This window comes from Lytechinus variegatus, chromosome 16 (genome assembly GCF_018143015.1).
Source record: "Lytechinus variegatus isolate NC3 chromosome 16, Lvar_3.0, whole genome shotgun sequence".
Classification (NCBI taxonomy): Eukaryota; Metazoa; Echinodermata; class Echinoidea; order Temnopleuroida; family Toxopneustidae; genus Lytechinus; species Lytechinus variegatus.
Window position 1 is genome coordinate 760,065 of NC_054755.1, and position 27,987 is coordinate 788,051.

General features: G+C 34.3%; 1 protein-coding gene across 1 annotated transcript; it reads right to left on the reverse strand.

Moving 5' to 3' along the window:
* Positions 1 to 1,060: 1,060 nt before the first annotated feature.
* LOC121430094 (alkaline ceramidase 3-like) lies at positions 1,061 to 27,970 on the reverse strand. Its single transcript, XM_041627367.1, has 10 exons — positions 27,815 to 27,970; positions 22,980 to 23,090; positions 21,946 to 21,998; positions 18,950 to 19,002; positions 18,227 to 18,344; positions 17,504 to 17,559; positions 10,676 to 10,783; positions 4,716 to 4,820; positions 3,599 to 3,644; positions 1,061 to 2,149 (listed from the first exon to the last, which is right to left on the reverse strand). Exons 1-10 carry the CDS (start codon positions 27,927 to 27,929, stop codon positions 2,081 to 2,083), a joined length of 834 nt encoding a protein of 277 aa, XP_041483301.1. The 5' UTR covers positions 27,930 to 27,970; the 3' UTR covers positions 1,061 to 2,080.
* Positions 27,971 to 27,987: the final 17 nt, after the last annotated feature.

A 27,987-nucleotide genomic window follows, 5' to 3' on the forward strand; every position in this document is an offset into this window, starting at 1 on the left:
CTCCATATTGTCATGTATTGCATTGTTTAATATTGCTTTTTTGCCACTATCCAATGAGATATATAATATATATATATATATATTTTTTAATTTAGACTATGGTTATAATACCACTAGCAATATTTCTGTCTTTAAAATCAAACTTATTAAAGAAAAAAAAACATCAAAACATACATACTATTGTACATTAAGAAACTTTTCTGACCATCATAACAAAAATGATTAAACAGTGTCATTTAACATTGTTTGGTATAAACAATATCTTAAAAATATCTTTAATGGTATTTTAATAATCATACGTAGAAATATTTCCAAAGCAACTCATAAAGTATTTACTTTGCAATTTATAATTCACTTGATTATAGAAGGTCAATTTATCCTTCTTTGATTTCAGACATAATCTTAAAATGTTTCCACAATCTCGAAAAATAAGCTCATAATGATTCAGGATGTATTTTCACAGAATAATTCCTCTTCAAAATAGACATCTAAACATTTTAAACACTACGAATAAGGAAAATATGAACATGGTATTGAAAATAAATACCATGCCTACAAATCTTTCAAGAAGTATCAAAATATCACTACTGTTTTTGAACATTTATTGCATATATGTATCTCATGAGGTAATATGTGAAGGAATCCCTCATTCTTAAAACAATGGAATGGTCAATGTCTACGCATGTTACAATTATCCCTGAAATATTTTTGTATTCAAATATATTTTGATATTCAACATGAAAAGGGAGAAATATCAAATAAAATACATAACCCTGTGAGATTTGTGAACTGCCATCCCAAAATCAACAATAAGTCGACCAAAATGAACATTAAGATTTTTATTGCGCTTGAAAATTCATTTCCTAAGGTTTAAAATGATATATGATATGTTAAAATTGACTAACAATAATCATTACAAGTCCTTGATTGAATGCAGAGGAAATTCAGCAAGAGCTAAAAAAATAAGGGAAAAACAAGGTTTGAAGTTTGGGGTTCACTCAAGCATGAGATGTGCATACTGTGTAATCTCAGTGAAACTTCCAAGCAATCCGAAAAGTAGTGTCCAAGAAACTCTTGTATCTTTTTTTTTTATTCAACTTCACGACTTCAATTTTTTACAGTATGAAGTAGAAGAATTGCTCTTTCAGATAAGCTATTTTTTTAATTTTTTGTTTTTGAAGACTAAATTACTATTTTGGCTATTGACAGAAAACCTTACCTGATGACTTATTGGTGGTTTTGGGGTGGTCACACTTAATGTTGGCTAAAGCATGATTTTTTTGCATATAGATTTAAGTAGTAGTAAAATGCAGAGTCATTTTAGACATGGCAGCCTGTATAAATCATAATTGTTAACTTGCAATATTTTCAAATATCCTGACAAATGTTGATGTATCAAAAGCTGTGCTTTACATCTATATGAGTATGAGACTGACAATTTAAAAAAAAGCTTCTCAAATTCAATGTCAAGGCTGGAATTCAAATCAGTAAAATTTAAATTTTTAAGGTAATATGTTACCTTATCTTCAGGTCATAAATTGAAAATTTTATTCTATTCTATTTTGATGACTTCATTAAAGTATCTTACTGAATATTACTATGTGAAATTGAGGTGTTTGGTTTTTCTTTGAGTTCAATATGCTATAAGCACCCTTCATTTGGATCCCAAAACATAAAGCTAAGCAATTGATCATGGAGCTGATATCTAAGATTGATCATTCGCAGAAATAATGCAATCAATCGATGAATTTAGCCCCATGTTTGAAAGATATAAGACTTGTTTTATATGGTGTCCTGAATGTAAAAATCTTCCTTGCTCAACCCCTGAATAATCATACAGACCAAAACAAAAACAAACGTCAATTAGCATCATCAACTCTGGACGTGAACCAAGGGGATCATTCCATCAACAATCGTCGTCTGACAAGATGTCAGTTCCGAAAACTATCCTTGACTTTGATTGGCTGAGAGGCACAGGTGTGTGATCGTTACCATGGTAACTGTTGAATAAAGCAGGCCTTGTCTGATGAAATATCCTTCAAGTCCTTTCACGAAATGCTCTCCTGATGACCTTTGACCTTTACATGTTGTGATTCATCTCGTAACCTTTCACAGGATGACGGACGAATGGAATCAGACCAGCAGTATACTGAAAAAAATAAGAAGAAATTAGAATGTTATTGTTATATAATCATAAATTCAAGCTATATTTTCTTTATAGGAGAAACTAGCACATCAATGATGTGGAGCTCATCCGGCATCTTGCAACGAAATTTAACACAATTTTAATTTCAACCCAGTTGACACTGTAGTGAATAATATTGGTGACATTACAAATTGTAGAATTGAAATTAATGAAGAAATGACATTGAAACATTTTTTGTGATCTATGAATAAATTTCATATAAATTCAGCATAAATAACTTTCTGGTCAAAATTTCTTAACTCTGTGTAGACCTTTGGTGAACCTCATGTAGCTCTCAGATGGAACAAAAATAACCAAAATCAATCAACATATAAATAAGTAATTTTTGTAAGTTTTGAAAATATATGAATAAATTAGCATATTTAATGAATATTAAAATTCTGTATAGAAATTCTGTATTCCCACCAAGAGCTATCATAGAAAGCAAACAAAATTGAAATTGATCAACTAATGAAGGAGAAAAAGGCATTTTTTTGTGCTTTATAACTAAATTTCATCTAAATTAGAATAATTTTCAAGTCAAAATTTCAAAATTCTGTGTGGAAGTTTGGTGAACCTCTTGCAGCTACAGATGGAAAAAAAAAATCAGTCAACAAATAAAGAGGAAGAGGCATTTTCTGTGATTTATGATCAAATTTCCCATAAAATAGCATAAATAATTGTCTTCTCAAAAATGTTGAAATTATATGTAGAAGTTTGGTGAACCTCATGAAGCTCTACCAGATGGAAGAAAAAAAATCAAAACCGGTCAACAAATAAAGAAGAAGAAGCATTTTATGTGAATTTTGAAAAATATGCATCAATTAGTTTTGCATAAATTAGCACAAAAATTTATCTAGTCAAAATTTCAAAATTCTGTGTAAGTTTAGAGAACCTCATGAAGCTCTACCAGATGGAAGCAAAAAATCAATTTCGGTCAACAAATAAAGAAGAAGCAGTTTTTTGTGAATTTTGAAGAATGTGCATAAATTAGCATATTTAAGGAGTGTCAAAATTCTGTTTAGAAATTTTGAATCTCCTACCTAGTTCTATCATATAAAGAAAGCAGAAATGAAATCGGACTTGAAATGATGAATGAGAAGCACTTTGAAATTGTGGACGGACGTACAGACGATGGACGCCACGGCACAAGCTCATCTGGCCCGAAAATTCATAATACATGTTGATTTTTATAAGGAATAAATTTATTTTAGATTAGATACAAGAAAGAACAGGGAAGGGAGAAGATTAAATGAAAGTTTTATTGACAAAAGCATAATAGTAATAAAGAACTCATTTTCACATCACTTAGTCTATCACTCTTGGATATCTATGTGCATCGCATTCTCTGATTAATAATTTCCAAATAAAAGAGTGTGAGATGTCAATCGCAAATAGGTTAGGCCAACTTACCTCAAGTTTATTTTCCCGACGAAGGTAATTTGATCTAAAGTTGCACCTGTAAGGTTGATTTAGAAAAAAAAAGATTTTGAGATGAAAAGATTATAAAGAATAAAATGCAGAATAGGAGAGGTGGCACTTTCAATATTTAAATGAATTCAGCTAACATTTGTTTGAGCAAAATTGGTTGAAAAATAGCTGAAATAGCTGAAAAATCTGGATGGAACCAGTTTATGAACCAACACATTGTAGATTTCTAGTTGTTAAGTGTATGTGTGCGCCATGCATGATGCGCGGCTGCAAAGTAACAATTTAAGTCACAATTGCTTATTAAGGGTTATTTCGCTAAGTTTTTGAATAACCTGAAATCAGAAGTAGCGATATGCAAACAAGCATATAAATTGTTCCAAAAAGTAGCTTGATTTGGACTTGAATTACACATTGTACAGCCTTAGGTAATAGTAATAATATTGACTGGCTCTTCTTTCGGGAAACATCAAATATATCGCCCTTTAAAGAACCATACTGCCCTCGTCTAAAGACTCGGGCCAATATGATTCTTTTGCAGGCGACATATTTGATGTTCCCCTCAAGGCCAGTCAATATTATATAAAAGTCCAATGGTAATGCACGCTTTTGTCAGTGTGACAAATTGATGCCTCTTGCCATGGTTAAGTACGCTATTTCATTCATGACTCCACTGTTTTGAGTTCATTTCAAACCCTATGGAGTCATGAATAAAATAAATTAATTAACCAAGACAACAGGCATCAATTTGTTCCAATGTGACATAAGCATGGGCCTTGGCGCAGTTGATTATCCTTTATTCAGGGGGGGACCATCTATCAATACAAATGCCAATCCTACGCTCTGACGCCCATGGAATATCATTTAATCTAGATAATATGAGATTAGTAAATTAGTTTATTAGACAAACTGTATTAGATTATCTAACTACACTACTCTTCACTCATTTTTAAACAGGAAAACACAATAAGCTGTACCCCTGCGAAAAGAAATCTGATTTTTAGGAAGGTACTATTTTTGCACAATTATCCTAGCATTGCAAGAGAACAAATATCTCAATATTTATGCTTTCTGTTCCACAACAAGAGTTACATATACTTACATTAAAATGACAAAACAATGAGTACTGGTGCCAGCCATTATGTGCCACCAACCATGTAGCTGTGTTACTGCACTTAAAGGAAATGGCAGGGAATTGCGGAGGGATCTGTTCACAAAGAAAAAGAGAACAAATTAAAAGTAGATTAAAGGTCAAGTCCACTTCAGAAAAATGGTGATTTGAATTCAAAGAGAAAAATCAGACAAGCATAATGCTGAAAATTTCATCAAAATCGGATGTAAAATAAGAAAAGTATGACGTTAAAGTTTCACTTATTTTTCACAAAATACATGTAGTTACATGCATAATTGAGAGAGTCGAAGATGTCACTCACTCACTATTTCTCATGTTTTTTATTGTTTGAATTATACAATATTTCAATTTTTACAGATTTGACAACAAGGACCAACTTGACTGAACCATAAAATGTTAAACAATGGTAATTCCACATATTCAGGGTGAAATAAAACTTTGTTCCACAGGACAATGCGAAGAAAATTAGAATGTTTCGTATTTCATATAATGAAATACAAAAGAAATAGTGCGTGAGTTATGGCATCAGTTCCCTAATTTGCATATCAACCGTTATGTGTATATACTGTTTTGTGAAATTAAGCGAAACTTAAAGATATCATAACTTTCTGATTTTTCATTCCATTTTGATGAAATTTTCAGCATTATGCTAATTGGATTTTTCTCTTTTTATTCAAATCAACTTTTTGTTGGGGGGGGGAAATGTTCTTTAAAACAAAATATCATAGAATTTGAAATTTGGGACAACTCTTAAGTTCCTTTTCATCATTACTGAATTGAATAAAAATACATGCCTTACATGTATATAAGCATTGATGACTCAAAGTGTCATATCAAACAGTTGATAATAGTAATTTTGAAAATGGCTTCTAAAATGGAATAAAGAAACCTCTAAAACTTAACTTTTAAAAAAGAATGCAATGAAACAAAATATAGTAATGGATACAATAAACTTTTCTTAGTCCCATATAACTATTTTAATGAGATCCATATTAATCCACTTGATTTCTGATAAATGATGGTAAAAAACTTCTTAACTCTTCATGCGTTCACTTGTAAACCCCCAGTGTGTTGCATTATTTTAGCAGTGATCCCCTCTACGCGGTATAATACACTCTGTTATTTAGAGTGCCATAACTTTTTATCTGATCATTTTGAAAGAAAATGTTGTGTAGCAAACTTGTAAAGTGTTTCCTGGGCTTTCTTATCGTATATAAATTTATTTGATAAATTATGGAGAATTGCATAGTAAATTACATTTTCTAAATGCTTTCTCCTAATATTTCCAACAAATTTAGCCCCCCTTTTACTTTGGTTCTTGTGTTAGTGGCATGATTTTTATTTATCCACTTGGACTGTTCATTACATAGGCTTTGCATTGATACCAAAATCATGATAATCTGATATAAATAGCCCATTTATAGTGGAAATAAAAGAGAGTAAATTTTTGTCCCAGACTCCTAACAATAAACCTGGCCATGGTATTGTTTGTGAGGAGAATTTTATTGATTTTCTCCTCTCCTTTTTCAATGAACTTCCTGGCTTTGATCAGGATGTATTGATTTTTTTTTTTTTTTTTTTTTTTTTTTGGGGGGGGGTTATTGCTGATCTCTATAGTATAATACAGTGTTGTAGTCAAGGCTCAAACCTCCAAGGCCAAGGCCAAGGCCAAGGCTTTAATACCCAAGGCCAAGGCTTCAATAACCAAGGCTGAGGCCAAGGCATGGAAACTCAAGGCCAAGGCCAAGGCCTGAAAACCTCAAGGCCAAGGCCAAGGCATTTCAATTGTACAATATATGGAAAAAATTAGACAACAATGCTTAGGCGGCATACATGACACACAGGACCAAATGTATGAAAGGTGTGAGCGAGCAAAATTTTTGACCCTTGTACATTTAAAACGAAAATAATTTCATGATGTAGATTTAGACATAAAAACATTTAATTATTGTTCTAGGCGATTCACATTGCAATAATTATTGTTACCAAGGTGATCTGATCCTCGCATGCCCATTCTCAACATAATTATGTCTTTCTCCTCTACCTGGTACAGGGGAGGCAGAATGTTTTTTTTTTTTGGGGGGGGGGGGTCAAAGCCAAAAATGCACTTACAAAGTCAAAATGAGAATTTTGGTGCAGTTCAGCAAAGCTTTTTTAAGTGATTTCTAATTGATAAGACAGATATTTTGATTTAGGCTTTAATTTCCCGCTATAGAAAGCATAGCGAGCAAGTGGTTTTGAAAAAAAAATCAATTTTGAAGTTGTAAAACTCGATTTTGGGTCAATTATGGTGCTAATCACTGTTAAAAGGGCATCCTTGCGAGATGTTGTAATAAGATGTAATAAGAAATGAAATTTAAATATTTCGAGCTGTTTTTGTAATCATGAAAAAGGTGTGCATCTTACTAAACAAATTAACGCGAGCACAAAACACGAGCTGAAATTTTTACTGACCACAAAAGGAAGCTGTTCTGGACTGCATTTGGTGACTCATAAATAGGATACATAACTCACTAATCAAATAATGCGAGCGCAACGCGCGAGCTCAAAAATTTGTAATATTCCGACCTAAAAACTAGACATTCTAGGCATTTTTTTGTGTAAATTGAATGCGAACCTTACTTAACAATAATTTATGCAAGCACAATCCAAAAATTTGTTGATTTTGAAACCTAAAATTTTGCTCTGTATGCCATGCTTGGTCCCTCAAAAACTTTTGGCTCATCATGCCATTGATGCCATAGCCCATTTGGAAATGACGAAATTGAAGTTTGTGTTCAAGTTTACCGAATATTACAATCAATCTTTTGTAATCATGATACGTACCTGTCTCGCTAAATAATGCGAGCGCGAAGCGCGAACTGAAATTTTTGTAAATATTGACCCCAAACAGGAAGATTTTAAGGATTATATTTTAGGAATCTTTTATCTATTAAGATTATACACATCTCACCATAGTCATTTAATGGGAGTGCCAATAAACGCTTGCTGATTTTGTTAGAATTACATCTAAACATGCACATAAAGCACTTGTAATCATGATTAACATACCCATCTCACTAATCAAATCTTGCGAGCGCGAAGCGCAAGCTGAAATTTAGGAAATTCGGACCTGAAGAGGGGCATTTTAAGGCTTGTTTGTAGGAATTCAAGAAGACCTTACGTAGTTCACTAACCAAATGATGCGAGCGCAAAGCGCGAGCTGAAAATTTTTGATATTTAGATCAGAAAACAGAAAAAGGGACATTTTAAGGACTCATTCTAGGAATTGATGGAGAGCAGACATCTTTCACCAATCCACTACTGCGAATGTAAGCAAGGACAGGAAATGTTTTATATTAAGACCTTAAAATGGGACAATCACTTAAAGTATTCATGAAAAAGAAGCATACTATTGTACATGTAAAAGAATAACTTGAAGTGCGAGGAAATATATTTGGTAGTTTGGTGTATATTGACTTGAAAACGGGAGGTTTTAGTATAACAGGATTATATATCTCGGTAAACAGACAATGGGAGAACCAGGAACAATGAAGACATATATACCCTGAGCCAATTATGTTTCATTTATATGAAAAAAATGTTTCTTATGTAATGTAACATAACATAATTATAACATTATAATGAACATTAATGTCTTCTTTCCCACTACGTTTCTCTTCCTTTCTCCCTCTTTTCCTCCTTTTTTTAGTCAGCCGATTGGGGGGGGGGGCACGTGCCCCCCCCCTGTAGTTACGCCACTGACTATAATCCTAATCATAATTATTATCATTATTATTGATATTGTCATTATCCTTATTAGTCATGATTACATCAAACTACCAATAAAAAATATTAATTTTCATCACTTCTCTTTGTTACATAATTATGTGATGATAATTGCAATTGATGGCACTGCTAAGTACACTTACTGCTTCTGCTGCTGCTGACTGGTAGTATTTAGTGTCATTAGATATACAGAACAATTGAAACATTTATAATTACTTTTATAAAACAAATGAAAGTACAAAATACAAAATGCCTTGAAAAAGCCTTGAAAATGCCTTGAAAATGCCTTGAAATTTCAAGGCTCAAAATCCTCAAGGCCAAGGCCAAGGCCCTCTCAAGGCCAAGGCTTGAATGTTCAAGGCCAAGGCTTTGAAAAAATAGGCCTTAAGGCGCCTTAAGGCCAAGGCCGAGCATCAAGGCACTACAACACTGCTATAGTATAGGCTATACATTGTAGCTAGGCATGCTCCGGGGCATGCAATTGTTCGAAAACTATGGGACAGGGGACGTCTATGGGAAATGTGTGGTTGTGCAAAAATGCGAATGAAACACGCCTACGGATGTGCAATAATGCGAACGTAACGCATGAAGAGTTAATCAAGGTTTTTATCAATATTTCAACTTTTCCAAATTTCCCCAATTTCAACCATACTTTAGCACTTCATACACTTTCAACTGTTTTGAATTTACAAGATAAGGTAGACTACCATTAAGATACCAGATCGTACAATGCCTAGCTGGTTGCATGCAAGCAAATTGGAGGCTGAAAGTCAAACATTTGTACCACTGCAAACGCATCATCCAAAATGTAGCATGGCACGGACTTGATGTCATTAACGATTCAATTCATTCCATTTACTATTAAAATAAATACAAGTGCAATATGCATAGGGCTTATTGGTTAAATGTGCATTGCTACTACAGATCAGATCCAAGTTTGAGGTATTTTGTTTTTTGTTCTCAATTTTTCTCATTTTTCCTAGATAAACGTAAGGAAATTTTTGTTTTTGCAAATTTCTGAGGCATTGGACAACACAAATAGCGAATGTTGCTAATATTTATGCGATGGCACGACATTTTGCATTTAGAAAGAGACACTCTATTCTCTATAGAGTATCTTTCTATCACCTCATGTGATATCTGGTAATATTACATAGGTTATGCAGATTTGAATCAGTGATAGGGTCAATACACCGTCACATGATCATAGCTGCAAGGATCACATTTGTTATATTCTGGGTTTTGAAGTCACCTCAGTGATAATAACTGCGTTGTATTGTCAATTGCGGCGTTATATAAAGGTGACGTCACTCGCTGTTTACAAGTTGCGTAATCAGATATTGTGATGTACGCGCTAGTGTTAACGCGTCGATTGCATGAAGAACGTGCTTGGTGTATTTTCAAAATATTTTCTATCATGACGTAGATGGATCAGCACTGCAGCAAGAATTTCGGGTTGGAGCTAGATGATGAATGCAATCTCTGATGGCGAATCCACATAGACTATATAATATAACAGATATTGCCTGGTCTATCGTTTTAATAAATAACATTTCAAATCCCCTCCGCAGCCATTTTTTTCCCTCAGGAGAATATTCTCCCTCAGTGCTGCACGCTTCGGGTAAAATACAATCTCTTGGGAAAAATAAAACTCCGTCGGGGAGAGGAAATATTACATTCAAACTCTAGATAGGCAATATCTGTATACCACCGCACTAAAAGCCTCTTCTCTATATGTACATGTATATCATTGCATGAAGTTAGTTCCTATAAAAGAATTTTCACTGTCAGATGTGTTTGAAATCCATGTATCTGATTGACTGAGAGCAAATATAACAAAATTGCTAATGAAACACTCCCATATATGTGGAGCGTTGCGGCCCAGTGGATTAGTCTCCAGACTTTGAAACAGAGGGTCGTGGGTTTGAATCCCAGCCATGGGATGATTTCCTTCAGCAAGAAACTGATCCACAATGTGCTGCACTCAACCCAGGTGAGGTAAATGGGTACCAGTCGGAAGTAATTCCTTAAAAAGCTGTGTGCGCTATGAACGCCTAGCTTAGCCGGGTAATATAGGAGCGCCTTGAGCACCTAACAAGGTGGATATGTGAGCAATATAAATACCCTATATTATTATTTTATCAATACAAACATACACTCACCTAACGCTTGTGCATAGATTGTTATCAATGTTCCAAAGGAAGAATGCAAATACATACAGCCCTAAGCAATATGCGTAGAGGAACTTGTTTTTGTGTTTTCCATAGTATCTGAAAATAACAAATTAAATTTGAAAAATTACAATATTATATCACAATATGACTTGTTTGCAAGCAACAATGATAATTTTATTTGAATCTTTAAATGAGGAAGAAGTTGAATTCAACCATTTACAAGTAAACAAAAAAAAATCCAACATTTGGACAAATACACATGTATAACTAAAATGATACTTCAAATCATGTCAATTCATTAAAGGACAAGTCCATCCCAACAAAAAATTGATTTGAATAAAAAGAGAAAAATCCAACAAGCAAAACACTGAAAATTTCATCAAAATCGGATGTAAAATAAGAAAGTTATGACATTTTAAAGTTTTGCTTAATTTCACAAAACAGTTTTATGCACATCCTGGCTAGTATGCAAATGAGGAGACTATGACATCATCCACTCACTATTTCTTTTGTATTTCATTATATGAAATATTCTAATTTTCTCCTCATTGTCAAGTGATACAAAAAATCATTCCTCCCTGAACAGGTGGAATTAGCATTGTTTCATATTATATGGCTTAGTCAAGTTTGTCCTTATTGTCAAATCTATAAAACATGAAATATTGTATAATTCAAATAAAAAAAAAGAAATAGTGAGTGATGGATATCATTGACTGACTCACCTAGTTGTGCATATCACTGTTATGTGAAAAATAAGCAAAACTTTAAAATGTCATAACTTTCTTATTTTACATCCGATTTTGACGAAATTTTCAGCATTATGCTAGTTTGATTTTTCTCTCTTTATTCAAGTCAGCATTTATCTGGGGTGGACTTGACCTAAGGTGATTTTCACCCTTTTATTTCCCCATTCCATCTGGATTCACCCAGTGGTTGCACCCGACTCTCTCATCTTTTTCACATTGCCAATGTGAGGATCTCCGTAGCATTAGTGATCGCAATATTCAAATGCTCATAACTTTCTCATTATTTATCCAATTTTCTCAAACTTTTGTTGATCTGTTTCTTTAAGTTTTCTGTTTTCACACAAGCTATCTTGTTCCAAATGTTTCATTCTCCTTTAAAATTGATCTGTGGAATGAGAACTATAAATAATAATATAATAATAACGCAGTTCTTGTATAGTGCATATCACGTTATGTCACAACGTCCCTATGCGCTTCCACTGGATATTATATACAGTACATAACAACCATACTGCTGCTGAGAGCTTTCTTTGATCTTATTAATGTTGCAATCAAATTCATGATCGAGTCTTTAAAGCAACACATGAAATACACATGTTTACACAACTGGTCTATCACAAATAAAACAATTTTAAAGTAATGAAGTGATAAACTGGAATCTGAAAATAATAGAGACAAGAATACATCAATTAGAAATATATACATATAATTTGTCAATGTTATATATACCACAGATAATGTGATGTACAGAGACAGTGAGTAAACAAATAAGAGTAAGTTTGTTAAGTTTATCCAGTTTAAAAAACCCTTTATATATATATGTAGGCTTCTACATATCTTCTGAATTTTCTCATTCATTCTTTTCTTATCATTCCCAATCAATCCAACTGCTTGCACATCCGCATAAAATATTGCCAATTATCATTTAAAGGAAACCAAAACCCAAAAAGAGAAGTGATTTTATTGGAAAGAGTAAAATGAGAGGAACAATTTAAAAAAAGTTTCATCAAAATTGGTTATGAAATAAGCAAGTTATGGGAGTTTGAAAACTCTTGTTGTACTTTCTATGGGTATCCTCAAATTGGCAAACGTGCTTCAAAATGGCGGATTTTGTGGACAACTCTCCATTTGTTTTGTACACAGATTTTCCTCATTATCTTTCAAATTGCATCTTGCCTCCTTCTGAGCACAACATATGTCATGGGAAAATATAATCCACACCATATATGTCAAGGTCAGGAGGAGATAATTTGAAATATGTAAAATAAAGGGGAAAATCTGAAAATATGTGTACAAAACAAATGGAGAGTTGTCCACAAAATCAGCCATTTTGAAGCACGTTTGCCAATTTGAGGATCCACATAGTAAGTACAACAAGACTTTTTAATCGTCCATAACTTGCTTATTTCATAACCAATTTTGATGAAACTTTTTAAAATTGTTCCTCTCATTTTACTCTTTCCAATAAGATTGCTTCTCTTCTTGGGTTTTGGTTCCCTTTAAAAGATGATTATCATTTTAAAAAACCTATAAAACACTTTTGTCTCAAGTGAAGAAGGAATTAGTTTAACGATAAAGTGATGAACATAATGTATGTGTTTGATTCATGAATGTAAATAGAAAAAGAGAACATAAATTGAAATAAAACAAAACATTAAACACAACTGGATAATTCAGAAATCCACCATGCATAATGATTACAAAAAACTCCCATGAAAAACTTTTTCTCAAACTGTACTTTTGAATCCCTATATGCATACATTGTACATAATCACCTACAAACATTCCAAATGATTGCTTTCGAAGCATTGTCATCTACAAACATTCCAAATGATTGCTTTCGAAGCATTGTCATCTACAAACATTCCAAATGATTGCTTTTGAAGCATTGTCATCTACAAACATTCCAAATGATTGCTTTCGAAGCATTGTCATCTACAAACATTCCGAATGAATGATTGTGGTTTTTTTAACAATGACACTATAATTAATGTTAAGACCTTGTTAGCGTGTGTACACTGTGGGTGATGAATAGATAAATGAATGGGAATACAACACATGAACAGCCATACTGATGGGATGAATGCTTCATGTACAGTGTGATATCTAAAAACTAATAGGAATATTCTGAAAACCCTACACTAGGAAAATGAATGATTTAAATCTGATCAAACTATAGAGATTTACAAGGATAAATTCAAAACCAGCGGAAAGATTTTTTTACCTTGCTTTATCATATTTTGAAAGTACCATGAACTCTACTTTCAACATCTATAAAAATACACCTAAAAATTTTCAACGTCATGTATGTACAGGAGGGCGGTAAAGAGCCCTGGATAATGGAAAAAAAATAGCCCAGAAAAATGACATTCACTGCTATATTAAAGCTTAAATACCATGTTGCAAATTTGAATAGTAGGTTGTGAAAATTAGCCCCTGAAAATGCAAAATTATTTCTTCATCTGCTCTACAGTCTGACTTTGGGATACAAGACAGTGATTATTAGAAAAAGGGAAGTAATCCCTGACATCAAATAGGTTCAACCAACAGTCAACAGACCAACAAAAAAGGAGAAACTTATGTTATTCATAAAGGTTCAACAAAAATCCTTCGAATAGGTGAAGAAATATTGTGGAGCATTGTGGCCCAGTGGATAAGTCTTCTGACTTTGAAACAGAGGGTCGTGGGTTCGAATCCCAGCCATGGCGTAATTTCCTTCAGCAAGAAATTTAACCACATTGTGCTGCACTCGACCCAGGTGAGGTGAATGGGTACCCGGCAGGATTAATTACTTGAATGCATGAGCGCTGAGAGGCAGCTCGAGCTAAAGCCGGGTATAATAGTAATAAAAACGCACCACAGAATAGAATATTTCTAGATAGATGGCGCTATATAAATGCCTATTATTATTATTATTAATAGTAAAGATATGAATTTAAGAAGTTTTCATTTGTGATCATAAAATTCATACAACAGTATTTATGGATCATGCTGAAAGGAAAATTCCTCATGAAAAAAAAGATAAATTGAGTGGAACTGTGGAACGGTACAATAGTTTTTTAAATCAAGAGAAAACAGCATTATATGGCATGACAATGCTGCTTGCATGAGATGTCACAAAACTGAACAAATCTGTTCAACAATTTTATTATTCAAGGATTCTTGCTACATGTAAACCTTCAATTATTATACACATGCGTATTCATATGATTTTCTGCCTTTATTTAGAGGAACAACTCCTTAATATTTTCACTGAGAACAGAAAATCTTAATAATTTACTATCTTATCAATGATTAATACCGACAGGTACAAACTCCATAGTGAACACCCAGCAACATATCAATGAATGACCTGGGTTAGTACAATTGATTGATAGGATAATATTACAAAGATCCTTGTACATAGAAGTAATATCAGTGATATGGATATTCATTTCTCAGCTTGCAAAGAGAAAGATCTTTCATACATTTATGTGTTGTTTCTATGTAATAAAGTATTTGATGAAAGAAACAAATCAGGGGCTGTGGAATGGTTTTAAAAGTGGGGGGAGGGCTGACCTTGCAAAAATCACAATCATATGGTCAATTTTACGTTTTTTGTACACGGTTAGGAAAAAAGTGGGGGTGCTGAAGTCCCCCCCCCCGTGGCCCCTGCAAATAGTGGTCTATACATTGTTAGTAACTTTAACACACAAAGAGATTGATATGAACTCAAGGTTAAAATGATTTTGACTTTAGTAGTAAATTAATTTTAACACAACTAATGGGAAAAGGGTGAGTGAAACAAAGTAAGACTACAAAATAGCAAAAACACAAGTTGGATCATCTTAAAAAATATGGTGTGACCAACCTCAATATGCAAATCACTTTTTCTTTAATATTACAATAAGCAGCATGTGACCTGCCTCCCTGAATCATAAACTTTAAAATGAAATATATCAGGGGGGAGGGGGGTTAACAAAGATTTAATGGGCTATTCCACTATCGCGATCTGAAACCCTGATCTATCCTAATCATCGGTAGGTGGTTTCAGACCGCCTCGAAGTTCGCCAGTTCCAGGTATTCTCTGATTGGGAAATTTACCCCGATCAGAAAATACCAGGTATTTTGGTAATGTGAAAGCAAAGTATCCATAATTATTAGATTATTAGATGATGAGGCTTTACTCACATTAAATCATAAACAGGTTGCAGTAAATGACTTAAAGATTAGAGGAGGTGCAATAGCTCAGTTGGTAGAGTGGGGGATTTGTATTTGGTGGCCCGGGTTCGATTCCCACTTGGTGCGATAGTGCCCTTTGGAAAGGGATTAATCCTCAGTACCAGGTCCTTCGGAGAGGACCTTAAGCCGTCGGTCCTCTGGTTGCTTGCTTACAAGCATTCATGCTTTCTTAGCAATCAGGTAAAAAATCACCACCAATCACAATCACAGATTAGGTGAAGAAATGGATTTTACTGTAGATATCTACTGAGGCCTTACCCATATTAAAATATATTAAGGTGTATACGAACATGTTACAGTGAATGATTTAGGTTAGGTGTACATGTAGATTAATAGAGGGCTAGAAAGTATAATAATCACTTTATAAATTTATACAGTCATCTCTCATGTGACCAGTAGATGACTAGATACATGTAAATGACTATAAATGAATGAATGAGTGAATGAATGAGTGAGTGAATGAGTGAGTGAACGAATGAATGAGTGAGTGAACAAATGAATGAATGAATAAGTGAGAGAGTGAGTAAATGAGTGAGTGAACAAATAAATGAATGAGTGAATGAATGAATGAATCAATCAATCAATCATAAAAAAACATGAACATGAAAAAGAAAGATAATGTGCACACAGCTTATGAAGTCAAAGAGGGTTACATTACAATGACTCAGGAGAGGTATATGGAACCTGGCAGAAATTAACTCCTTGAAAATAGATCTGTTAAAGGTTTGCTGAACTAATTTCAGGGCACATAACCAGTGGGGTGTTACATAAAGCTGCGCGTTAAGTTATGCACAACTACGAACGACTGGAACATGTTCTTATGTCCTAAATGAATGACATAGGTACGTATCATTGAGAAGGGGTCACCAGAACTGCGTAAAGTCATTCGTATATCTTAAGAACAGCTGTATGAAACACCCACCTGGGTCCCTTTGGCAAGTGTATGGATACATGTATGTTACATCACATGATATGCTCTACACAAGAAATGCACATTACTAAAAATCAATCCTCACTCAGAGAGTCCATTACTTTGAAAGGAAAGTGAAACTCTTTATGTTATTGCAAGGAGCTGTTGGAAGCTCCTTGGTTATAGCCCAATTAATCACAGAAGAGGTGGACAGAAAATATACTCAAGCCCTTCCACCCACAGTATATCAGAAATATTATCAAAGGTTAGTCTCCTCACTCTAGACTCAATTGATATGCAGCTCACGAGCAACCTATCTTTGGTCTTATCAAAGGTTAGTCTCCTCACTCTAGACTCAATTGATAGACAGCTCACGAGCAACCTATCTTTGGTCTTGGGAAAATAAAATCATTTCCTTCCTTAGCTGGGGTTTAGTATGCAAAATTATCCGACCAAGTGATACCAATAATAATTTAGTAGTAAATATTCAATTTCATTTTATAGCAGGGTCTCCTATAATAAGGGTACTGTTTGTTATGAAATATAACTATTTATATTCCAAATGGTTCAAGATGGTATAATCTTTTCTGCACAAGCATGAAAATAATTAAATATCAAATGCACAGGTATTTAAGTTATTTTCAGTTTGCATGGAAACAAGCCTTTATGAAATTATTAGGGGAGCTAATCTCATATATGCCTTTGGGAAATCAAAACTTAAAAAAAAACCTTGATAGCTATTCTTTGGTAATTTATTTTGCTAAACTTGCATATGTTCCTTTCATTTTTGTTCTGCTTTTATCCAAACCCATGCGATGTAAGGGTTAACTGTTCCCTTTAAACTAGTCCCAAAAGAGAAAGAGTTATTACTCAGACTACCATGTGATGAAATATGAGAGGTGAAGAGATGATATATGATCAATCAAAACTCTCTCTTACCGTAACATATATATACCACGCCCAACCAGTAGGACTACTAAAAACCCATATCCAACCTACAGGGGGAAATAAATCAACAAAAAGAAATTTTAAAGGAAGAAAAATGGAGCTTGCTGAAAGTCTGTTATATCTAAAAACAAAATATGTTGAGAAGGGCTTAGTAATGAAATTAAACTAAAATTATTACTACTCTGGAGTAATTTATTAATATATTTACTTTATTTTCTACTTATGTGATGACCAAATATACTTTAATGTATGGTAATATCATTACTCATTTTTATACAAACATAATATACTAGTAATGGACCTATTATTGTTGGTAGCAGATCTCAAGTTCATTTACCATACCTCAGGCCCATTTCATAGTGCTGCTTGTAAGTTAAGAGTGAATTTAAGAATGACTGGTGATTGTGGCAAATGATATTCACCATGCTCATTAGTGATTATTTAGCATGAAAGAAAGGTTCACCAGTTGTTCTGAAAGTTGCTCTTAACTTACAAACAGCTTTTAATATGAAACACCCACCTGAAGACATCGAAAGTATGGTGGTGATAAAATGGACATGCAAAGTTGTTCAAACTTTTAACCAAGTTGTATAAACAAATTATTGTATAAACAAATTATGAGATGGTAAAACAAATTGGTTGTTAAAGTGACAGGTTTAATAAATAATATGCTTATAAATTTTAAACAACATTAGAGTGTATGATCAATCTCACCTGATGTATTAGAGGATTGATCGCTGTGAGGTAAATGATGGTTATTAATAAACAGTAGATGAATAGAGCTGTCAGGAGCTTGGTGTTCAAATTCCCTGGTTTTTCACAGCTTTCGAAACTGGAGGAATAAAAAAAACAATCATCATTTTGCATAATCATCATCATCATCAACATCACCACCACCACCACCATCATCACCATCATCACCATCATCATCACCATCATCATCACCATCATCATCATCATCATCATCATCATCGTCATCATCTTCATCATCATCATCATCATCATCATCAATCATCAGCCTCATCAACTACCCCCGCATCTGAATTTAGTGTTGTCCTAATCCTACTTACTAAAATAATTTACATGAATCCTAGCAAAAAAATGTCATCGTGTAGGAAATAGTGGGCAACATCTGATTTTCGCCCTCATCACACCTCCAAATAAATAAAAATTCACCAAATAAAAATCTTTTGGTTCACCCAACTTTTCTAGATCTTTGCACTAAGAGCTGCCAAAAACAATTTTCAAGAAATAACAAATAAACAACAGAATGAGGATATCGTTTTCATTTAATCCCTTTCTCCAGGCCTCTTTTTCTCATCATCTTCAGTTGTTCCATTCACATCCCCCTCTCAAACAAATATGCCGCAAACCTGCAAAATATAGTTTGTGATCTCTTCCACCACAATAATCATAAAATCAAGAAATAGTTATTACCTGATGTAAACCATGACTATTGATCCCCAAACCATAGGAAGCTCATCAAGCAACTGCAATCATAGAAAGAAAAAGTAATATATTCAATTGTAAAAAAAAAAAACCTATAATTCTCAATTCACAAAATGGATTATGATTAGAAAGGGGGTTTTAAAATCACAACTTTTTAGAAGTATATGAGTGCACCTCTGCAAAAAAGTAATGTAATTTATGTAAATATAATAATAATATTATATTGTTTTTATAATGAACTCTGATAACCCCTCTTGAAGTTTTGGTGAACCAACATAAAAAAATCCCCAAGTTTTCAATTTTACACATTATTGAAGTTTTACCAAAGCTTTCAATATAGACAGACTTCAAAATGAATCTATCACAGGAACAGGTTTAGATTTCCCACAAAGGTTTTCTGCAGCTGCAGCATTCAAAATACAGAGATTTTTTTGAAATGGCATACATGTAGATTGTAATTGGTTTGTGTTGCATGTACATACAATGCCTTATTGAATTTCCACAGCAAAGTTTGCACATTTGCACTCAGTAGACCTACTTGCATTTGTTCTTTCCCTGTATTTTACAAGAATTTGTTGAGTATCTGATGATTTTATGCATTCACAAACACCTGAACAGATAAAGTTATTGTACATGTAGTTTGGTAGCATGCAAAATGACACACATTCTTACATGTCTCACCTTTCATTTGATAATTCATTTTTTCATATTTCTTGCTTGACATGGTTTCACACCAAAATGATCATTAATATGAAATTAAAAAAAAGGTATAAGAGTGATATAATTATAAAATCAATCAAATAACATTAACATAAGATGGAACTTCAAAACTAGTCAAAAGTTCATCAAATTGTTGTTTAGAGTGTAAACATCTCTTGGCAGAATTCCTGTTAAAGTTCTTGCAATGTGGTCTTTGGATATATTCACAACTTCAAATTCTCCAAGTATTTTTTATTTCACTCTTATTTATACCATACCTGATATTATAAGAGTGTGAACATGATCCATTGAAATAGATCACAGTACAGGTGTGTGTATTTTTTTTCTTAATTTGGCAGGTGTAAACAGACCTAATGCCATCCACTGACATACCCTTTTTACACAGGATTTTCTTAGCCCCGGACTATCGCTAAAACCCTGTACTATCCTTAACCCTGTACTATTTTTTTTCCTTTTCACATAAGGAATGCTTGCTTCTCACACACAAAACTCGCTAACCCCGGAATAGTGGTAGCTCATGCTTTAAATACATTTGTCGATCATTCGTAGTACAAGTACTTCACACACGCTAAAATTTCCTTAACCCCGTACTATAGGTGGGGCTAAATTGCCATTTAGCCCCACCTATAGTACGGGGTTAAGGTTAGCCTACTTTCATTTTACACTAACGATCTTCACCCCGTACTATCGCTCTTAGCACCGCAATTGCTGGGATAATCCTGCTTTTTTGCAGGGCCAAATAATCCCGTACTAAAGGTGGGGTTAGCCCACTTTGCAAAATTGCTGTGTAAAAAGAAAGTGGGCTAAGCTTAATCCCGTACTATAGGTGGGGCTAAATGGCAATTTAGCCCCACCTATAGTACGGGATTAAGGAAATTTTAGCATGTGTAAAAAGGGTATAAGAATGTTTAAACAGTATCTTGTCTAATTACACCAAATACCAACTGCCAAGGGTAAACAGAGTTCACAAACCAGCGCAACAATCACTCCTCTCATCAAACATTAACTCTTTTGTGATAGCATAGAGGATTGGCATACATATTTGCTCATATTTATCTTTCATTTTTGCAATGGGCAGTCAAATGCCGGCCAAAATTAAATCATTAACTTCATATGATCAAGCTAAAAAAAGAGAAGACTTTGGCACATCATGCTCTGTATGTATACATACTATACAGAATTTCCAATTGTAGATTATGTTTTGGAGTTCTAATGTGATCCTTCATGAATGGATAAAATCAGGGCTGGATTCAGGGTTTTATAAATGAGAACGGGCAGAAAATGAATGAATTTTTGTTTGAAAAAAAAACCCAAACAAATTATTGGCAAGAAATTACATTGTCAGAAGAAAAAACAGAATGACAGAAACTTTTAGAATTTTTGTTTGGGAAAAATCCTTCTTGGAAAAAAAAAGAACAAATTGTTCTATAAAATGACGGACAGTGAAAAAAACCTTTCAAAAGGATGAAACCTTACTGAAATGAATCATTTTCCAAGATAATTAGTAGACAACATACAGTTGACAAAAAAGGAGATAGAAATGGATAAAAAAAAGAAGTTTTTACTTCAACCCTAGGGTCTTCTTTCCAATAGAAACTACATTGGTTAGGTAGGAGATAACACGAGAAGAGATAAGTATATGGTTTGTCTCATAGTGATTGCATGAATGAAGAGGATCAAGTCATACATTGGTTGAGCAAACAAATGGCTCCAAAAGTTTGTTGAACTCTCTTTAGAGTTTGCATTGCGGTGAACAAAACATTGGGAAATCAATAGAAAGGTATTTTACTATCTGCTTTATATTAGAGAATAGATTCAAGTGCCAGAAGCTTGTAAAGGGACAATGAAGTTACATTACAATGGCTTATCAACAACATACACTGTACTATAAAGTATGACAAGCATGTGCAGTGTAGCTTGGTCAAGTATGGGGGATGGGGGGGGGGGCTTAAAAAAGCACACTCCACAGACATATACGATGTACACGTATGAATGGTTGCATGCATTACATAACACATCAAATATTAAGGTTTAGAAATGGCTGAAATTACTCAAAATATGTTCCCCTAAATGAAAAAAACCCGAAAGAGCAGGTAAAAAAACCCAAACCCCCAAAAGGACATTATTAAAAATAGATTTATTACCATGCATGATAATCACAAAATCCTTTTTCTTTCAATTTTACAGGATATTCACCACATCTAATAAATCTTGTATTAAAATCAACTTGACATCGAAATGAACTTTCACTTTGTTTTATTTACCTGCATGCCATATAACAATGTCATATGAAAACACCATGAGCCAATCCCAACAACTGCAAAATGAAAAAAATGAATAAAAGAAATCAATAATTTCTCAGGCTTGACTGCAACTTATAAAGACACACATTAAAAATATATTTTTTCATATGAATCAGAGAGGATGCTGTTAAAAAATCACACTAAAATTGGGAAAATTATGGTTTATTTCATTCATGCTATCCAGGGGTTTAAAGTGCAGTCTTTCTCATCAAAATCTCTTATGCGCAATGAGGTGTGCGGATATTGGGCACATACACTGCTTCTTCTTTTATCATAAAATGACAAGCCCAACATTTCTCTGTAGAAGAAATCTGATCTTTGGAATAATACACTACATGTATTTTATTAAATTTTAAATGAATCATTATGAAATCAATGAAAGACTTAGTGGATCTATCAGATCCCCTTTTACTTCTGCTGCTGCTGCTACTACTATTACCAATACTACTACTACTACTACTACTACTACTACTCCTACTACTACTACTACTACTACTACTACTGCTACTACTATGACTTAGAACTTCTACTACTACTTGTAACTTCACTACTTCTTCTTCTACTACTACTACTACTACTACTACTACTACTACTACTACTACTACTACTACTACTACTACTACTACTACTACTACTACTACTACTACTACTACTACTACTACTACTACTACTACTACTACTACTACTAGTCTACTACTACTTCTTCTACTACCAATTGTAACTTCTACTACTACTTCTACTTCTTCTAATACTACTTCTACTACTACAACTACTTCTATTGCTATTACTACTACTTCTTCTACTACCAATTGTAACTTCTAGTACTACTTCTACATGTTCTTCTAAGTTTATACTACTACTACTTCTACTACTGCTATTACTACTACTTCTACTACCAATTCTATTACTACTTTTACAACTACTTCTCCACTTTATAGGATGCCTAAATCATACAATATGAACTTCTATTGATAGCAGATTTTATCAACCCTTACCTAATAATCCAAGGTTAGCCCAGATAAATCTCATTTCAACATTCTCTTTCCACATGTATACACTGGAGATTATAGGGAGCACAATCATGAATAGGTTGGATAACGTATTCCCTGCAGAAAGAAAAAAAAAGAATGCACATGAAAAGTGCAAATACATGTTTATCGTCTGTACACAAAATTTTCCCTAAAAAAAAACTAAAATAAAATTTACATGTCTTAACATATCTAAGATATCTCCATCACAAGTTTACATGGTCATGAAGAGAAACAATATAACATGAACAACCACACCACTGAGGATTTAGATTTTAATAACCCCCCCCCCCCCCATTAATCAGATTTTTTAAAATAAATTATTATTTTTTTATTTTTTTTTTCTAATTTTTTTTTTTTTTTATCAAAAGTGACAATATTTTCTAGTTTCACTCGGTAAAACAAAAAAAGTTCTTCAAAAATTTAATAAAGCCGAGTTTTAGGGAAAATGAAATGAAATATTTGATGAAATAAATAAAAGAAATTGTGTGTGACCTGATCATTTCCCTTATTTGCATACCAGTTTGTAAGCATATTACTGTTTTGTGAAAAATTAGTGAAACCAAGATATTTTAAAAGATCTTTCAGATTTTCCAGATCTGCTTTCAATGAAACTTTTAATGCTACACAGTCGGTAAAGACCACTCAATCAATGATATAACCTTGTTCTCTGTTACAACTTACTCATTGTGAGGAAATACGATCGGCAATGTTTGGCTTATTTTGTCTTGTTCTTGGGGACAAATACATGTACTTGATTTTTTTTAAACGGGTAATTCCATTACAGCTATTCGTCACATACATGTAACTTATGAATTAATTTTTTTTTCACTATCTTTTCTAAATTAAAAATAGAGATTGAAAATGACAATGTTCTTGCAATTTTGCTTTCGACCAATGGAGGGCATACAAAAAAAATACGCCCAAATTTTTTTTAGCACTCTGGTGAATACAAATATGATCCCCAAGTTACTAATGAAAAAAAAATTGCAACTGTATGAAAATTATTATTTTTTTGTTACAAAAGACAAAGTGATATTTTTTCATGCACTTTTTTTGTGTGCTGTGTACTGCATTGACATACCATAGATCATATGTTTATGTAGATTCCCCACAGGCAGGGCGGTTGCAGTGAACAAGTGCTATAGACTTGACCTTTAGAGCTTTATATTTATGTGTAGGTTTAAAAATAATGTTGTCGATCTAGGTCTACATTATTGTCATTACTCTTTGTGACATGATGGATTATTAATGGAAATTGAAAAGTGAAATCAATTAGAGAGTGCAATGAATCAATGATTCTGACTCTGAGGGTAAATACTCTCAGGTGAAAGTGATGAAAGATGTTATTTTACAAATTCACCATTTATACAATTTCACTTATCAATTATAATCATGTTACTAATACTAAATAGGTTCATTATTGCGGATTGAAATAATCGCTAGAGGGTATTCATTTGTCTTGCAATCTACTATGGTCAACAAGGAAATTCGTGATCACTCTCGCAAAACGTGTAATCATGTTCTTTGTAAATATAAGGTTACATTTAAATGGTTCAGTTCTGAATGCAAGATCTTCTTTTCCTCTCTGTTCAGCTCCGATCCTGGTGGTATTTAGTGACATTTGAAGAGTTGACACAGTCTGGGGGAGGAACTAATCAAATCAAATTTCTGCATTTTATGGCTTAATCCACTGCCACGACCACTGCCACTGGACTTTATCTCACATTTATGCGTCTGTCACGAATGTATAATGGGGTGACCATAATTTGAGCACATTTTAAAACTTATCATGAAGTTGATTTTTAATCCAATATTTCTTGCCGTTCACACAAACGGAGGGCAAGATCCCAAAGTCAAATTAGCTTGGCGGAATTATAAATTAGGTCAAGGGTTTCTCTGGTATTGTGATCTTAAAATTCCATGGCGATCAACTAGTGCACGCTCGGCTGAAAATGTGTCATAAAAAGTGTGACCCTAATTTGTGCATGATTGTTTTGCAAAGCTTTAGAAAAAGATATCAAGCAGACAAAGGTAAGATAATTGTTTCAGATGGAGGTTAAAATGCAATAAATTGGGTTGGTATCACATTATACCTAGGCCTACTTTAATATTTCAAGGCCTAGGCTCTGCTTGCAAACTGACTATTTCTTGATGCTTGTCGAGAAGTTCGGATTTCCTCGGAAAGGACGAAAAAGGTAACAAAATTTGCTTAAGTTTTGCCAATATTTTAACAAATTTGAAACCTGTCCTTACCTTCTAGAAAATTATAATCTTAGATACCGGTATTAAAAACTAAATAATAACTACCTGGAAGGCAAAATAATGATGCAAACTTGCTTAAAAAAACCCTCTAAGCAACTGAATAATAATTATTACACTTCCATAATTATTTAGATTTTAGACCACAGTTAAGTTCATATGAAGAAAAATACCTGAGAACATAAGTGCGATTAAGATAAAAGTCATGACACCTCATGATAAATTACTGGAAGAAAAATTACTCCCCTCCCTCCCTTTCTCAGTGCACAGGGTTAGCATCTGTTCAATCTGAAAATGACTGCCTGAGGTTTTTTCCAAGAAAATCATATATTTCTTTCAAATTTTTACGGGATATTTGGCACACTCACTCATACATGTAAGTCATAACTATAAGGAACACTATCAACTCAATAAAGATTTTGTGAAATAAAAAGAAATTCATATCATTAGGTACGCATTCATGATTCAATGAAGATTTGGGGTCCACCATACAAACAATGAAACATGAACAAAAAATGATTTCATTTAGTGAAAATCCATAATTTATTGTTCAAAATAGACATGAAATGAAATACTCCGAAAATTTGCTTTGCCCAATTGATCGTGGGCCCGGCAGCCGCTGTGTATGTAGCGCCAGATCGACGAGGCTCTATCCCTTTAATCGTTGAATGCCAAACAGGGTAGCAGAAACTCCCATCTTTTAATGTCTTTTGGTCTGAGGCGGTCAGGGTTTGAAACCGTGACCTCCCGGTTGTGAGACAAACGCTATACCAACTCACTGGTACTTGGTACTCGGTAGGAATCCTCCAAAAGACGCCATAAAGGTGTTTAAACTGGAGGTGTGTCGCGTACGGTCACCAACTTAAGGTTCCGATTTTATGTTTTTTTTGAGTGCTGACTTAAAAGTTGCTAAGGATGGTTGGGATATAACTGAGGAGGGGAGATGGTTCCAGTCTTTGACAGTCCTCGGAAAAAATGAGTTTGCATGTGTGTCTGTTCTAACATGTTTAATGTAGAATTGTTGATCATGACCCCGTCTTGCTCGATTTTCCTTCAGAGAGATGTATTCCTTGTAGTTGACGTCCATTAAACCGTGGATCATCTTGAATAAACTGGTGATTCGGGAACCCTGTCTTTCCTCTTGGAGGGGGATCCAACCCAAGGAGTCCTTCAGAGCAGTAACACTAGAGTCTTGCCCATAAGTGTTGGTGGTGAACCTAGCTGCTGCATTCTGGACCCTTTCGAGATCTTTTATGTTTGTAGTTGTGTAGGGATCCCAAGCTGAAGACGCATAGTTAAGATGAGGCTTAACCAGCATAGTATACAGCTTCTCCTTCGTCTTAGATGAGGATTGGTAAAAGTTCCTTTTCAAGAAATTAAGGACTTTCATCGCCTTTTTTCTTGAATTCTCAACCTGTTTATTCCATCTCATGTCGTTCTGCAGGATGATACCCAGATATTTGCTGTGGGAGGTCTCCTCGAGGTCAGTTCCCATCATCTGGTAGGATGCTTTGACCGGATTTCTGGCTCTTGTGATCCGCATCGTTGTGCATTTACTAGGGTTAAATGCCATTCCCCAGGTCTTAGCCCAGTCGACCAGAGTGTTGAGGTCTGTTTGTAACTGATCCACATCTTTGGATGATCTAATGGTATTGTAGACTAAGCAATCGTCCGCGAAGAGTCTGGTGGTACTCTTCACTCCATTCCCAATATCATTTATGTGGAGAAGAAATAAAAGGGGCCCGAGTACTGTGCCTTGCGGAGTTCCACTGAGTACAGGAACCCAGTTCGAGCATTCACCATTTACAATAACTCTCTGATATCTCTCTGTGAGGAAGGATGATATCCATTTCTTGGTTTTAGAGCGAATCCCATAGAAGTCCAATTTGGTAAGGAGGCTATGATGTGGCATGACATCAAAAGCTTTCGAAAGATCCAAAATAGCTACATCAGTTGTAAGTCCAAAATCAATGTTCGTGGTAAAATCATGAGCTGTTAAGATAAGCTGAGTCTCACAGGATCTTGCCTTCCTAAAAGCGTGCTGATTTTCAGACAGTATGTCCCATTTTGTTAAGTGAGCCATTAAGTTTGAATCAATTATATGTTCCATTAACTTACAACAAACACTTGTCAACGAGACAGGGCGATAATTTGCTGGGTCCGTGGTCGACCCTTTTTTATGGACTGAGCCAACACCGGTCATAATAATTAACAGGTAACAATAATTGAGCTGTCACTTTTTGTGACATTGGGATGCATGTTCAAATATTTGGTTTTGATTGAACTACTATTGCGACGGAGCCGCGAGGCGTGAGACATCACAGAGTCCTCAACTTAAGGCTTGGATTCCCTGGCCCTGGATTGGCCTTGCTTGGCTTGGCTCCGAGCGCGCTCCCTGCCATACACTGGAAAGTCGCTGAGCGGGACGCGGGCCGGTGAGGCGGTATGTGACCCGACATTCCGTTGGCCAAGCACAGCGCGCTGGGCCGGGCCAGGGCAACTGGAAGAGAAATTGGGAAATGAGTTTGAATGTTACTTACACCATTCTGCAACGTAATAAGATGTCACATAATTCTCTTCACACCAATCAAGTGTAGATGTCGGAGGGCCCCAATATCCTTCCAAATCATCTTGCGAAGGTGGAGCGGGAGCCATGATGATTTAACTTCCGTCTATTGAAGGACGTTGATGCCGAGCATGCAGCGTATTAATG

Excerpts from the sequence above, each read along its gene's own strand:
- LOC121430094 (XM_041627367.1), bottom strand. The coding sequence starts at position 27,929 with ATGGCTCCCGCTCCACCTTCGCAAGATGATTTGGAAGGATATTGGGGC. Across the intron at positions 19,003-21,945 it reads CATTGTTATATGGCATGCAG|TTGCTTGATGAGCTTCCTAT; the intron begins GTAAATAAAACA and ends CTATGATTGCAG. Across the intron at positions 3,645-4,715 it reads CATTGTTTTGTCATTTTAAT|GTGCAACTTTAGATCAAATT; the intron begins GTAAGTATATGT and ends TCAACCTTACAG.